This window comes from Hemicordylus capensis, chromosome 1, assembly GCF_027244095.1.
Source record: "Hemicordylus capensis ecotype Gifberg chromosome 1, rHemCap1.1.pri, whole genome shotgun sequence".
Taxonomy (NCBI): Eukaryota; Metazoa; Chordata; class Lepidosauria; order Squamata; family Cordylidae; genus Hemicordylus; species Hemicordylus capensis.
The window spans coordinates 150,067,339-150,082,961 of NC_069657.1; the positions used below are offsets into that span (position 1 = coordinate 150,067,339).

The following is a 15,623-nucleotide window of genomic DNA, read 5'->3' on the forward strand; positions in this document are numbered from 1 at the left end:
TCAAACCTATAGATCCTTCAGACCACAATTCAGGCAGAGGGACTCCTTCCGCCCTTTTCGGCCCCAGTGGAATAGATCTAGGGGTCAGGGCAGGCAATCGTTTCATACCCAGAACCGTCAATCCTTCAACCCCCAGTCCCGGGGCCCCAAGCAGCATTCCTGACTCTCTGGCCGGCAGGGTGGGGGCTCGACTATTGGACTTCTGGTACATCTGGAAAGAGTCCGTTTCAGACAATTGGGTTCTTTCTATTGTAAAGCACGGTTACAGGGTGGAACTCTCAAGTCGCCCTGGCAACAGGTTCCTCCTCACCCCAAGATCAAAGAACATCGCAAAGCACAAGGGCCTCCTGCTAGCCATACAACATCTGATGGAAATAGGAGCCATAGAGGAGGTCCCATTGGACCAGAGGGGCCGGGGCATGTACTCTGTAATCTTCACTGTGCCAAAGAAGGACAGGTCAGCAAGGGCGGTACTGAACTTGCGCCCCGTCAACAAATTCGTGATAAAGAAGCACTTCAAGATGGAAACTCTGCGCACCATCTCAGAGGCTCTGCAGGCAGGCGACTTCTTGGTATCCATAGACCTTCAGGATGCCTATCTCCATATACCTATCCACCCCCTCAGTCGACCTCTGCTGCATTTCTGTTACAAGGGAAGGCATTTTCAGTACCGAGCACTGCCATTCGGACTTTCATCGGCCCCCAGGGTCTTCACAAAGATCCTGAGCCCCCTAGTAGCCATCCTTCGCATGGAGGGCATTCATCTTTATTTTTATTTAGACGACTTGTTGATTCGAGCAAGCTCAGCCGAGGCCGTGAGCTCTGCCTTGTCCAGGACATTCTCTCTACTGAGACAGCACGGCTTCCTGGTGAACCTGGCCAAAAGCCACCTGACACCGTCCCAGCGCCTTCATCATCTGGGAGTCATCATGGACACTGCGGTCTGCAGACTGTTCCTTCCAGAGGACAGGTTGGAGGTCCTGTCATCCCTGGCCAGCAGAGTGTTGAGGAAAGACCAAGCCAGCCTCCTCAAGTTAGCAAGACTTCTCGGGCTCATGGTAGCGGCCATGGACTCGGTTCCCTGGGCAAGGCTCCACCTTCGCAGATTGCAGTGGGCTCTTCTTCCCCATCAAAGCAGAATTGCGCTGCGGCGAGACAAGAAGATTCTCCTACCCAGGGATTTGAGGGAGGCGATCAAGTGGTGGACAGTTCAAAAAAACCTCGTCCAGGGGAGACCGTTTCTGGAACCAGAAAGGATTCTAGTCACAACAGACGCCAGCCTGTGGGGCTGGGGTGCGCACTGCCGGAACGAATCTGCTCAGGGCCAGTGGTCCAGAGAGGAATCCTGTCACAGCATCAATTGGCTCGAGCTGCGGGCAGTGTTCCTGGCCCTAAGGTCCTTCCGGCCGCTGGTGCAGGGTCGGAACGTTTTGGTGCGCACGGACAACACCGCGACCAAGGCACACATCAACAGGCAAGGGGGGACGAGGTCGAGGTCCCTCCATCTACAGGTAGTGACCCTGCTGGATTGGGCAGAGCGGAACTTGTTATCTATCCTGGCACATCATGTGAGCGGGGCCTCCAATGTACGGGCGGATTGGCTCAGTCGACAGCCGATTCAGCCGGCGGAGTGGGGCCTCCATCCCTCGGTGTTCCAGTGGGTGACGGAGAGGCTAGGCAACCCGTGCGTAGACCTTTTTGCGTCCAGGGAGAACACCAAGCTGCGGAGGTTCTATACGCGCTTCCCGTCGGAGGGGGCGGAAGCAGTGGATGCTCTGTCGACACCGTGGCCTCGTTCGCTGCTGTACGCCTTTCCTCCAGTTCCTTTACTATCTCGGTGCCTGAGGAAGCTTCGGGGGTCCCGGTCCTCCATGATTTTGATCGCGCCCTACTGGCCCAGGAGACCCTGGTTCTCCGAAATCATGGCGCTGGCCATGGAAAGGCCCCTCAGACTTCCTTGTCGTCCAGACCTGCTACAGCAAGGCCCAATTCTCCACCCAGAACCAGAATGGTTGCAACTGACCGCGTGGAAGCTGAACGGGCTATCCTAGGCCGGGAAAGATTGTCGGAGCAGGTTATTGAGACCATCCTCGCCTCCAGGAAGGGTTCTACCAATAGGATCTATCAGTCAACTTGGAGAAGTTTTCTTCGTTGGGCGGCTCGGCGTGGTCTGCAGCCCGACAATTGTAAGTTGCGGGAGCTACTGGATTTTCTCCAGGATGGTCTCTCCATGGGCCTAAAACCTAACACCCTCAAGCGGCAAGCGGCGTGTTTGGTCCAGATGCTGTTCCCACAACAGCGTGCCTCCCAAGCTAAACACCCTCTTTTACAGAAATTCTTGAGAGGGGCAGCACACTTATCGCCGCCAGTCTGTCACCGTTTCCCATCCTGGGACTTGCATGTGGTGCTGCGAGGGCTTCAATTTCACCCGTTCGAGCCGCTGCGTTCCACCTCTCTTCAGCTACTTTCATGGAAGGTGGCCTTTCTAGTGGCTATAACATCGGCCAGAAGGGTCTCGGAGCTGCAGGCCTTATCCGTTAAGAGTGGCCTGTGTGTCTTCTCTAAGGATGCAGTTCGACTCATTCCCGATCCGTCCTTCGCTCCCAAGGTGAACTCAATCTTCCATAGGGCTGCAGACATCTTTCTTCCCTCATTCTGCCCAGAACCTAGACACCCTGCTGAGAAGGAATGGCACCGTTTGGATGTCCGTCGGGCGCTAAAGGTCTACCTACGTAGGACGGAATCATTTAGGAAATCTGACGCCCTGTTTGTAGCATTCAAGTCGGCCAAGTTGGGTCTGAAGGTTTCAGCAGCAATCATCGCCAGATGGGTGAAGTCCTGTATCGTGGAGTCGTATAGGTTGCAGGACCTGCCAGTTCCTGATCAGGTTACGGCCCACTCGACGAGATCAGCGGCCACGTCGGAGGCACTGTCCTCCGCGGCATCGCTGGAGGAGATCTGCAAGGCAGCTACGTGGTCGTCTCCATTCACGTTTTCAAGACATTATAAGTTGGACGAGCACGCCTCGGCAAGGGCGGCCTTTGGTCGGAGGGTCCTTCAGAGGGTCCTTCCGGCTCAGTAGATCCAGTGTTTGGGGACTCTGTTTCCCTCCCGTGGTTGGTGCTGTGGTATCTCCCACGTTGGGTGACCTCCTACACCAGCCGAGAAAGGTACATTGGTACTCACCGTGAAGGTGTCTTCTGGCTGGTGTAGAAGAGGTCACCCAAGGCCCACCCGGGGTTTGTTTCTTTTCCTTGGCTGGATCTCTGACCGGGAGGGAGGGCTACTCTGTTCTGCTCTTCCTCTTCTTGTCCTGGGTTATGTTATGCTATTTTCCTGTTCATGTTGTGGTTATGTTATTTCTTCTGGAGCTTGAGCTGTTTTAGGTACTGAAGGTATACGCCCACATGCACTGGGTTGAGTCTTCAGTTTTTTCTACTTCCTGCCTTCTGGAGCATGTGGAGGGATGTAATCCCACGTTGGGTGACCTCCTACACGTTGGGTGACCTCTTCTACACCAGCTAGAAGACACCTTCACGGTGAGTACCAATGTACCTTTTTCCTAGTAATGTACTAGGAAAAGGATGCAACATCATGATGTTGCTTCCTTTCCTGGTACACTATAGGGCAAGACCAGGGAAGGAAAGGCAGCAGTTTGAAATGCCACTACTGTGGCTGTCCAGAAGGCAGTCAATTACTCCAGAAAAGTCAGATCTTCATTTAAAGAAATCCCCTTCCCTATCCTGGTGTATCAAGCTGATACCGATTATTAGGTGGATGTGACCATCCCTGTATTGTGGGTATGATGCAAGAATGATCTGGATCACAATCAGGTTTATAATCTGGTCTGTGCACAGCCCTAGTGAATAACTGTACATGAACTGTACATGATCTGTACCTGTGTACACTGTGCACAGATTGCGCATTGAACATAACATGTGAATAGAACTATTGTATCTTTAAATCCTCAGAACTTGAAACATGTTAGACAACTCTGAACCCTAAAGTCATTTTAATTTGAGGCTTATGTACTCAGTGACAAACTCACTTTTACCTCTCAAGTGGTAATCTGAGGGAAGAATGTGCATAGTCACGTATAGCCAACATATTGTGCCTTTACTCACCTGCAGAGTTCAAAGAAAAGTAAAACAGAAAGTGAAAAACCTTCAGAGCCATCTAATGCTGGATTTGATGGGATGAATGAGGATGAGTTACTAGCAGCTGTCTTGGAAATTAGTAAAAGGGAAGCATCACTATCACTGAGCCATGATGAAGAGAGGCCTACAAATAGTCCAGATACTGGCTTTGGAGATGACGAATTACAGGAGTTACCTGAAAATCTCGAGCCTATGGATGTGGAGAAACCCAAAACAGCTACCGAGTCAGGTGAGAGAGAGAAGATGAAGTTTTTAATTTAGAGAAATGTTTAACGAAATGTTGAAATTGTAAAGTCAGTGTTGAGGGAAAGTGTATGGGGAAGAGGAAGGTTGGGGAATTAAGTGGGAATCAATAAGGCACTCAGACTGTAAAATTTTAAGCAACTTACACATGTTTGTAATACAATTAATGAAATTTATTTATTTATTGAGAATTATACCTTCATGTTGAAAGGTCTCCTACTTCTAAATGGTGAAACCCATGTAGGGTTGGCAGGTGGTTGGCACTTCCACCTGTAAAATATGACTGCCCAAATTACCTATTAGGGAAATTAGCATGAATCACAGTGTCAGTCTACAAGTGAAAGAAAAGCAGATTTTTAAAAAACTACTCAAGTTGCAGGATCAGATGAGATTTTTTCCTCCTGTGTCTAGCAAATTAAATAGAAATACTATATTTGAGAATACTAAATTATACCAGAAGTCAGGAAAGGCAAAAATGAGTGAATTTGGCATCTTGATTTTCCTCATAATACAGATTTAAGGTACATGACTGCAAGTTACCTTTTTTCAAGAATTGATCAGATAGGGAAAACCTCATCCTTGCTGAAAGCAACATTTTTCCTCTTTGACAGCATCTGTCATGAGATACTCCCAAGCCAGTAGATGTCACTCTGCTCCTGAGATTGAATGGCATGAAAAGGATTTGGTTAATAGCCTTCAAGAGAATAGTCTTTTTCCCAGTTTCTCCCAGAAAGAAAAGTAAAACATAAGCATGTTATGTTATTTTCTATAGGTTTTGCCAACTTTACTGAGACAACTAAAGATTTTGATGAGAACAAGGAAAATAAAACTCCGGAAGGCACTCAGGGGGAAGTTGAATGGCTGCAGCACTTTGACATGGAGCGAGAAAGAGAGGAACAGGAGCTACAAGAAGCTTTGGCTCAGAGCCTCCAAGAACAAGTAAGAGCTCATACCATATAATGCCCAGTGGCTGAGTTCAGGCATAACACAAAACTGTAGGCAAGAACCCAAACCATTATTTGAACTTCTGGACATTCAAAGGTAGTTTAGAGCTGCTTGTGTTACTGGAGGTGATGTGTACCCCTCTTGGGACCCAAGGCGTGGTTCTAAAATGAGAATTAACTCCTACAACTTAAGAGTTGAATAAATTCATGTTATTGAATACAAAGTGAGGTCTGATGACTTGAACATGTGGTATGAAATCAAATAAATAATAATAATAATAACATGACACTTGAATACGTAAGATGAAACATGTGTCTAGGCGCTATCGCTTTATCTTCGCTCATCGTTACCTAAATGACTATTAAAAGATAAGGTGGATATGTATATATGTGTCTGTGCTAAAGGTAGTCTCCAAAGGAGGGAAGGATGACCTACCTCAGTGTTTTTAAATGCTCCCTCCCTCAGTGTGTTTAAAAAAACACTAAAACACACCTTTTAAAGGAGGGTTTTTTAATGCTCCATTTTTTGGTAATATCTGGTGGGTTTTTTAGTTTTTATATCTCTCTGTTTTTAGCATTTAAAAACTAAAAATTAAAATTTAAAATCTAAAATTTTTAAATTTGAACTTTATACTAATTGTGGTTTTTAACCTGACTTTTAACGTTTACACAATTTGGTTAATTTTATTACTTTGATTGTATATTTATCTATTTTATTGTTGTGAGCAGCCCTGAGCAGTAGTGTACTGGAGGGGCGCGGTATAAATATTTTAAATAAATGAGGGGGACAGACAAGACAAACATTATCTGACTGACATTGGGTATAGGGAGAGAGAATGGTCGGTACAGGAATCCATAGGGAAAACGGAGGGTACAGGAATGTGGACCTGAGCTAGTTCAGTGTCCTGGGGTAGATTGGGGTCGATCCACAAACCTGAGAAGGAAGTGAGATGCACACGGGAGCAACATCAGGTGAGGGTCAGACTGGAGTATCACATGAGGGCCACCAGCAACGCATCCCTGAGCAAGTCCAGGGAGCGAAAGCCAGCTACTACTTCCAACTGGATTTCCAGAGGGCTAGCAGAGTGTACTTAAGGAGGGAACTTGATTAGATTCATATTCCTGGTCCAGGAAGGTCCGGAGGGAGGAAGCAGGGAATTGTGTATGTGCTCAAACTCATCAGCAGGGTCAGAGAGTATGTAAGGATAGACAAGGACATTGAGAACAGATAGACAGTGGGGAGACAAAGCTTTTAAGTGGGTTGAGAAAGGAGCAAGAAGTCTGAAGTCCTGGTACCCAAAGAGTTTTGGATACCAAATCCAAACTGGTCCCACTGGTCTTAGGTAGAAAGGAGCAGGGGTAACTTGAACCAGAAGCCCGAGTAGACCTGGGTAGACAGAGCAAGAAAGGTCAGGGAGAGACAGCTTCCTAGTCGCTTGACTCAGCCGCGGCTCGGTTTTCTGACCGTGACTTGATGGGTGAAGTGGAGCTACTAGCTCATGGAAACTTCCTAGCCTAGCTAGCTGGATTCCTACCTCTCACTCTCACACTCACTCACTCATGTCCAGGATAGGGGCATATTTACCTATCCCAGGTGAACCATTGACAAGCTGGTTCTCAAGAGGGAAAGATTCTGGGGTGTGATCCAGATGGGCAGCAGTCTCAAGAATGAATCCTAAAATTGTGTTATTTGGGAGGGGATAGTGGGCATGTTTTATGGGGTAAGGATCGAACATTCCAGGGGTACTGAAAAGGTTTCTGGTTACTGAATATCTGAAAGCGCTTCCCATGTAGAACAAAGAAAAGTCAGAGGAACAAAAGCGGGGGATGGAAAACAAAAAAGTGTATTCTACTTATCTGAGTGACCAAGACTGGTTCTTCGACATGGTCTCTGTGCTTTACACGAATGGGCTTTGTGCCTGTGCAGAGACCTTGTCGGCGTTATTCCAAGCTACTTTCCTTCCCAGTAGGCGGTAGCTCATCCCCCTTCCATTGACATCATGGCCTCCCTCCTTCAGTCTTTTTTCATCTGCCGATAGAGACACTTGGATTGTGAGTTGCTCCAAGCTATATCAAAAATTTTAAAAAAACTTTTATTCCTTTTCCTATCTCCAACCTCTAGTTTGTTCTTCTTTCTCATTATTATTTCATTTTTTTCCACTCTTTCAGTCAGCGGTTTGATTTATTTCGTGTTCCCCACCCACCTTCCTTTCCAGCCACCTCATGCAGGGGCCGGCATTTTTTCCGTTCCTTCAGCCTCTTATGGCCAGCAAGACCACTTTCAAATGTTGCGCTCACTGTAGGGCCAAACTCCCATTTATTGACCACTACAGCCTTTGCCTCTTTTGCCTCAGCAAGGCCCACAAGGTTGAAACTTGCGCATACTGCGCCAAATTGACTGGGAACAAACCCTTCTATCTTTGGAGGCAGCTTCTACCCTGGTCATGCAGGCCGCTTCTATCCTGCTCATGCCTTTCTTGGGCTCACAGCCCCTTGCCTCAGCCACTACCAGCTTGGTCAGTGTACCGGCCTCCTCACAGCCTTCAGAGCCTATGGCTCCCACGGCACCAGAGTCCGTGTCCTCTGCTACGGTGGCTACCCCAGCCATGGCCGATAGATCGGCCTCGGGCTAAAATGCTTCCACTAAGTGCAAAAAGAAGAAAAAGGAGGTGCCTCTACCACCCTCCAAACTTCTCAAGTGCTGGCGCCCTCCTCAGAGGCTCCTGCCCTCCTCAAGCCTAAGAAAAAATGCAGACTCTCTCATTGCCAGGAAGCGCCTATTCAATAATACTTGGCTATTAGCCCCCTTGAACACCAGGGCCTCCATACCGACCTCAGTACTGATGGTCAGTTTTCTTGATCAGAAAGAGAATTTTGATCCAGAGAGCCTGTCAGACCTTGAAATTTCTCCACAGGAGGATCTAGATTATGACGACTGCCCAATTGAAGAAGGTGTCACGAGCTTACTCGACGGAAGATGCTGGCCAGAAATATACACACGTGGACAAATGTGTTGCTACCCCTCTACGAAAAAAGAAGAACCCACAATTGTCTCTGAAATAACTTGAAACTGACAAATGTAATTGGCACCCATCGTTGTTTGTTCTGCATTTAACAAAAATCAGGCTTTGCTTTAGAGTTTTGATGCAACAGAATATTTCAAATAATAACACAGATGAAAATGGCATGGACAAAAATGATGGGACCCTTAACCTAATGTTTTGTTGCACAACCTTTAGAGGCAATCACTGCAAACAAGCGATTCCTGTAGCTCTCATTAAGACTTCTGCACCTGTCAACAGGTAGTTTGGCCCACTCTTCCTGAGCAAACTGCTCCAGCTGTGTCAGGTTTGAAGTGTGTCTTCTCCAAACTGCATGTTTCCGTTCTTTCCATAGATGTTCGATAGGATTCAAATCAGGGCTCATAGAAGGCCACTTCAGAATAGTCCAATGCTTTATTCTTAGCCATTCTTGGGTGCTTTTAGCTGTGTGTTTTGGGTCATTATCCTGTTGGAGGATCCATGACCTGCGACTGAGACAGAGCTTTCTGACACTGGGCAGTACGTTTCGCTCCAGAATGTCTTGATAGTCTTTTCATTGTTCCCTGCACAGACTCAAGGCACCCCGTGCCAGATGCAGCAAAGCAGCCCCAAAACAGAACCGAGCCTCCTCCATGTTTCATAGTAGGTATGGTGTACCTTTCTTTGAAAGTTTCATTTTTTTGTCTGTGGACATAGAGCTGATGTGACTTGCCAAAAAGTTCCAGTTTTGTCTCATCTGTCCAAGGAACATTCTCCCAGAAGCATTGTGGCTTGTCAATATGCATTTTAGCAAATTCCAGTCTGGCTTTGTTATGTTTTTCTTTCAGCAGTGGAGTCCTCCTGGGTCTTCTTCCATTGAGCCCACTGTCACTCAAAAAGTGACGGATGGTGCAATCAGACACTGATGGACCTTGACCTTGGAGTTCAGCTTGTATCTCTTTGGAAGTTGTCAGCTTTTTGTCTACCATTCTCACTATCCTTCTGCCCATTCCGGGGTCGATTTTCCTCTTGCGGCCACGTCCAGGGAGGTTGGCTAAAGTCCCATGGACCTTGAACTTGTTAATAATATTTGCAACTGTTGTCACAGGAACATCAAACTGCTTGGAAATGGTCTTATAGCCTTTGCCTCTAACATACTTGTCTAACATTTCTTTTCTGATCTCCTCAGACAACTCTCTCCTTTGCTTTCTCTGTTCTATGTTCATTGTGGGACACACAATGATACCAAACAGCAGAGTGACTACTTTTCTCCATTTAAATAGGCTGAATGACTGATTGCACAATTGGAGACATGTGTGATACTAATTAAAGAAAACAGCTAATTTTAAACATCACTCTAATCCAATTATTTATGATCTTTTCTAGAGGTACCAATAAATGTGTCCAAGCCATTTTAGAATATCTTTGTGGAATAAACAATACTTTATCTCTTTTCACACTTGCTTTGCTTTACTCAATGACATATCAAAGGCATGCAGGTATACATGGGACAATTGCTTTTCATGTAATCACTTTTCAGGAGGCATAAAACACTTTTTCAATGAGCTGTAAGGGTACAACCAATTTGTCCACCTGTGTATGGCACAATAGCTGGTAGCTCAAGTTTCCGATTTACTGCTAAATAGTCAGGTTTAACAGTCTCACCAGGAATACAGAAGTGAGGAGTGAGAAGCCCAAATTCCAAAGTCACAATCTCTCCGAATAAAACTCAAAGCAGATTTGACATGTTGTTTCGAGCAGTTTGTTCAAGGCACAGGCTGCCTGATTTATAGTCAGCAGCCACATGCACTTAATCAACACTCGACCCCTGCCAGCTGCCACAGATTCAATCCGGCTCCTGCTGTCTTCTTGCCAGTTGACTATGCCTCCATAATTCCCTCACCTGCTGCTGACGTTTTTTCCGTCTGCGTCCTTGAGGAGATCCTGACGCTTCTCTCCAAAGATCACCCGGCCCTGCTGGCCCCTCCCATGCCAAACACTTGCCCTGGCCTGTCTCAATTACCTCCCCATTCACATCACCAGCCTGCTCCTCCTCAGGTGCCTCCCCACTTTCTAGTAAGTCACCTGCCCCGCACTCCTCTCCAATGTCCTCAAGTGGGGGCATGACAGAAGAGGACTTGGAGGCACCATTTGAGACACTTTTTCCTAGTTGTCCTCGCCCAAGCTCCTCAAGAGCTTATACTGCCCATAGGCTGCACAAGGATTCTCGCCATATTAACCTTTACTACATCAATTGGGACAAATGCCCGGCTTATAGGACCTATAACATCATGACCTCAACCCTTATGATACCTCTCAGTGGTGTTACACCCACACTGGCCCTACCAGCCTGCACGATCCCAGCTGAACCACTGGAACTACCATGAAACCTACCCAGATTGCTCACTCTCTCCACAACGTACTATCTCAGCTCCCCCTCACCTACCTAAGCAACCTATGTCGCCACCAATGTCTGTCCCTCAGCAGCCCCAGCACCAACTGAAACCCAAGCCTACAGCCACAGCTGCAAGACCACTCATGTCTTCAAACACCCAGAACAGAGATACCCCACAATGCCATTTCACTCAAGCCAGTAAGGCCACTAATCTGACCCCATCACGGCCAGACACGCTGACCTCAACCTCCTCAAAGCTCTGAGGACACCTCAGGTCAAGAAACTGATGAAGATGGCGATGCCCAGTTCTCCATTTCCGTAGGCCACAACCTTAGCCATTGCACAACAGGAACCAACTCAAAACCAGGTTCACCTTCAGAGGACTAAAAAATCTATACGGAATACATATCCCTCATGGCCACTTCCTTAGGCATACCCTTGACCCAAAAGGGTAAGGTGGAACCAGACCCATTATTTGTCCTGATAGAAGCGGATACAAGAACCCCTATTTCTCTTCCTTTGAATATGGCCCTCATGGATATTGCCAAGGCCTGCCAGGCATGGCCATCTTCGCTACCACATCCTACAAAGAAGTACTTGGAATCCTCCTACAGAGTTCACACAGAGGACCAAGCAGGAAACTTCCTACAGCGTCATCCCACACCAAACTGAGTAGTAGTGGAGTCTTCCATATCTAAGACCAGGGCTCACTCCACCTCCGCTCCTCCAGATAGGGAGGGCAGGAAATTGATACCTTTGGCAGAAGCTTCTATTCCATCTCTTCTCTGCACTTCAAATTAGCCAACTATCAGGCCTATAATGCCCACTAAAATCATTTCCTTTGGGAGCACCTAGCCCCCTTCTTAGATCACCTACCTCCAGATAAAAAGGACCCGGCTAAAACATCCTTTAAGGAGGCAGTGCAGTTAGTCAAACAGGAGCTGTACTCTGCCAGACATTCGGCAGAATGTGCCACAAAGGTCATGGCCACCTCAATAGCAGTCCATTGTCATGCATGGTTGTGTTCTTCTGGCCTTGCTTATTCCCATATCAAATATCTCCCCTTTGATGGCAGCGCTTTATTTGGAGAAAAGACAGGCGAAACACTGCCAAAGGTCCAACACCTTTGCAACACGGCTCGCTCCATGAGCTACCAGCCATCTGCACCTAGATAGCAGAAGTCCTCCAACCAATATCACCAAGGTGACTGCTCCTTTCACACTCCAAAGCTTCAACCCTATGGAAAGCGCTGTTCATACAACATGCAACACACGCCACTCAACAAACCAAGGCAACTTGCCACCTTTCCCAAAAAACAGTGATTCCCCAGGCCGCAACATAGGAAGCTGCCATATACTGAGTCAGACCATTGGTCTATCTAGCTCAGTATTGTCTTCACAGACTGGCAGCAGCTTCTCCAAGGTTGCAGGCAAGAATCTCTCTCAGCCCTGTCTTGGAGATGCCAGGGAGAGAACTTTGAACCTTCTGCTCTTCCCAGAGCAGCTCCATCCCCTGAGGGGAATATCTTACAGTGCTCATACTTCTAGTCTCCCATTCATATGCAACCAAGGTGGACCCTGCTTAGCTAAGGGGACAAACCATGCTTGCTACCACAAGATCAGCTCTTCTCTCCAGCACCAGTGGGGCACCTGTCTGTCCCCCTACCTTTCAGCATGGGAGGCCGTGACATCAGACTTATGGGTCCTCACAGTCATAAGAATTGGGTATATACTGGAATTTTCATCTATACCCCCATTCAATCCACCAGTCACCACGAAAGCCACCCCCACCCTACTGGTGGATGTGACTTTGCTGCTCGACAAACAAGCCATAGAACTAGTTCACAGTCCCTCATCAGAGCGGATCCACTCCCCATACTTCACCATTCCCAAACACGACGGAGGCCTCCCATTCTAGATCTATGACAACTCAACTGATTCATCACCTACAAAGGTTTTTGAATGGTCGTCATTACAACTATCCTCATCTTCCTACAGAGGGAAACTTGATTTGTCTCACTAGTCCTCACAGACTTGTACTACCATATCACCATCCGTCCTCAGCACTGTTGCTTTCTGCACTTCAAGATCGGGAACAACGCCTACCAGTTCAGGGCTCTCCCCTTCGGCCTAGCATCGGCCCTCACAGACTTGTACTACCATATCACCATCCGTCCTCAGCACTGTTGCTTTCTGCACTTCAAGATCGGGAACAACACCTACCAGTTCAGGGCTCTCCCCTTCGGCCTAGCATCGGCCCCAAATGCATGGCGCCAGTAGTAGCCTTCCTCCGGGGTGGGGCATCTTGATCTTCCCATTTTTGAATAACTGGCTTTTGGTGGCTGATACACCCCAAGCTGTCCTCCATGTCCTTGCCACCACCACACCTTCCTGAGCGATCAAGGCCTCCTGATCAACTATGAAAAATCCAAACTGGCAGCCACCAGATGCAAAGAGTTCCTAGGTCTCCTATTCAACTCTACTCGGGCTGTGCTCTATCTACCAGAACACAGAATCTAATCACTTGTATCTCTGTCACTCTTCACCTAAACTCCCATCTCCACGTAAACTCTGGGCATAGGTGCAGCTTGCTATGCGCCCATTCGTGTAAAGCACAGAGAGTACGTCGAACATCAGGTTGCTTACCTGTAACTTGGGTACTTCTAGTGGCCATCTGTGTTCTTACATGCCCACCCAACCTCCCCTCTTAGTTCTCCAGGTCGTTGGCCTCAAAGACTGAAGGAGGGAGGCCATGATGTTACCAGAAGGGGGAGGAACTACTGCCTATTGGTAAGGAAATTAACTTGAAATAACTTTGAGGTCTCTGCACAGGCACAAAGCCCATTTGTGTAAGAGCACAGATGACCACTAGAAGAACCCAAGTTACAGGTAAGCAACCTGAATTTCGGGAGACTGGGACAAAAAGATAGATTGTTCCTGATGTTCAAAACCAGTATCAAGGAGGCATCCTGTTTGCTTTGGGATCCAGGGATGACAGTGGAATTGCTGCCTGGAAGAGAAATGTGAAGGAATGTAGGCATATACTGGAAATGTACAGGCAATGGAGAGTTGAGCCCCATAAGTCTCAGAAAGGGCTAAGAGTGGCCGTATGGGGGACAGGGGATCTGTTTTGAATGTCAAGGCCTTTTGTAGGCCCCCAAATGGATATCAAGGGGCCTTTTGTAGATCCCCATTTCCTATCCCCAAATGGATAGGAAGTCACTACTACCCTGCTTCCCTTCGTACCTGACTTCCTAGCTTATTCCTTCTCCTTAGCACAAACAGTGCTTCCTGGACCATAGTACACATGAATACAAGCTACTTCATGCCAAACAGCTCATGTAGGGGTGTCCAGAGAAGTGTCCCCACAGTCCAGAAATGAATGTCCAAACATTTGTCTTCTTGGGACTCAGGGTCATGAATTCATTTTGATGTCCATGGTTCAGCAGCACCTGGAAGCAAAGCAACTCCTGCTTTCATGGTGCAGAAGCTTCTGGTGGTAGAACAGTGACCCAAACTGGTTTTATGAACCACATGTCTGTGGTTATGTGTGTGAGTTCAGAGACATAATGCAAAACTACAGTTAGCACAAAGCATTGTTTGATTTGCAAATCAAACCATACTTTTAGATCTTGGTTTTCTGGCCCCAAACAGCAGCTGTTTGAGAGCAGACTTGAGTTCAGTCATAATGTGACACTATAATTTAGCTAAGCAAACCATGTTTTTGCATTATTTTTATTTATTTGTTTATTTGTTTGTTAAATTTGTGTACTGCCTTTTATTAAAACAATCCCAAGGTGGTTTACATAAAAATTAAGGCTATAAAAATGACAATTAAAATATTAAGCTAAAATATAAAACAAATGTTTTATATTATGTCTCACCTAGTCAGCAAAGAGAGAGAGCAGGAGAGATTTTTTTCACTTCCTACATAATATGGCACTTGGTGCTTTTGTTTGCAAATTGTAGAAGCTCTTGAGTTTTTTATGTACAAAAGGAGGTTTTACAGAGGGATGTTTAGTAAGTTTAAAAATAAATAAATTGTAGCCATGTTTTCAAACAGTCTGGCATCATTTGGTTCAGTTGTAGAATGAAAATACCTTTCAATCAGATTTGTGCTTCCATCTCCACTCCCACCCCCGCAATAATAATATGGCAGCAAGGTATCTATGCTTCAACTAGTCTTTACTAGTGAAAAGTTGTAGAAAAAAATACAGCACACAAACACTCCCTGAGTCAACTTCTCCTCAGCCATTTAAAGTTTGCAAACCTTCTGCTTCAGGCTCCCTGTCTAATGCCCTCTCAGAAGTACTCTACTCATAAATTGGATGTAAGAAGAAAGGTTCTGCAGTAGAGGGTTGCTCTTAGGAAGCTGCATTCCTCCCACTTCCCAAAGCAGAACATCAGTCGCTTGTCTGCTCCCCACCCCCAGATAACAATATATTTAGTTTTGTAGAAATGAAAAAACTTGTAATAAATCCCTGAATAAATTGAGAGTTGTTTGCTGTTAGTGTGGAAATGTAATGCTATGACAGCAATGGCAAATCTAATTTAACTTTCAGTAACCCAACTGGGTTGTTTGCATTGCAGCAATGTTCAGTCATGTGAGGAACTAAAACTGATTAGGGGAGACTGGGGAACCATATCTGAAACTAACACTGTTTCGCCTGTAACTGCTGTATTTTGAAGTTGGGGGTATTCAAGTTTTCCATTAAGCTACAAACTCTAATACTTAGAACTTTTCTTCTTAAACACAGTTCTTTTCCACTCTTAGTCTTGTGTCCTTAGTTAGCTTTCGACAAGAGTAACGTGCATCTTGCCACATTGTGAGGAGTGTTGTTTGAGACTATTGTGCTTTGCTTTGC

The 15,623-nt window shown here is 46.5% G+C and overlaps 1 protein-coding gene across 8 annotated transcripts in view; it reads left to right on the forward strand.

The window, feature by feature from the left end:
* The window catches only part of USP37 (ubiquitin specific peptidase 37), an 85,054-nt gene that overhangs the window by 62,057 nt on the left and 7,374 nt on the right, over positions 1-15,623 (forward strand). For all 8 annotated transcript variants that reach the window (XM_053286719.1, XM_053286738.1, XM_053286759.1 and 5 more), the window contains exons 18-19: positions 4,131-4,386; positions 5,173-5,339. In XM_053286719.1, the coding sequence (XP_053142694.1) occupies positions 4,131-4,386; positions 5,173-5,339 (423 nt within the window). The remainder of the gene's footprint in view (positions 1-4,130; positions 4,387-5,172; positions 5,340-15,623) is intronic.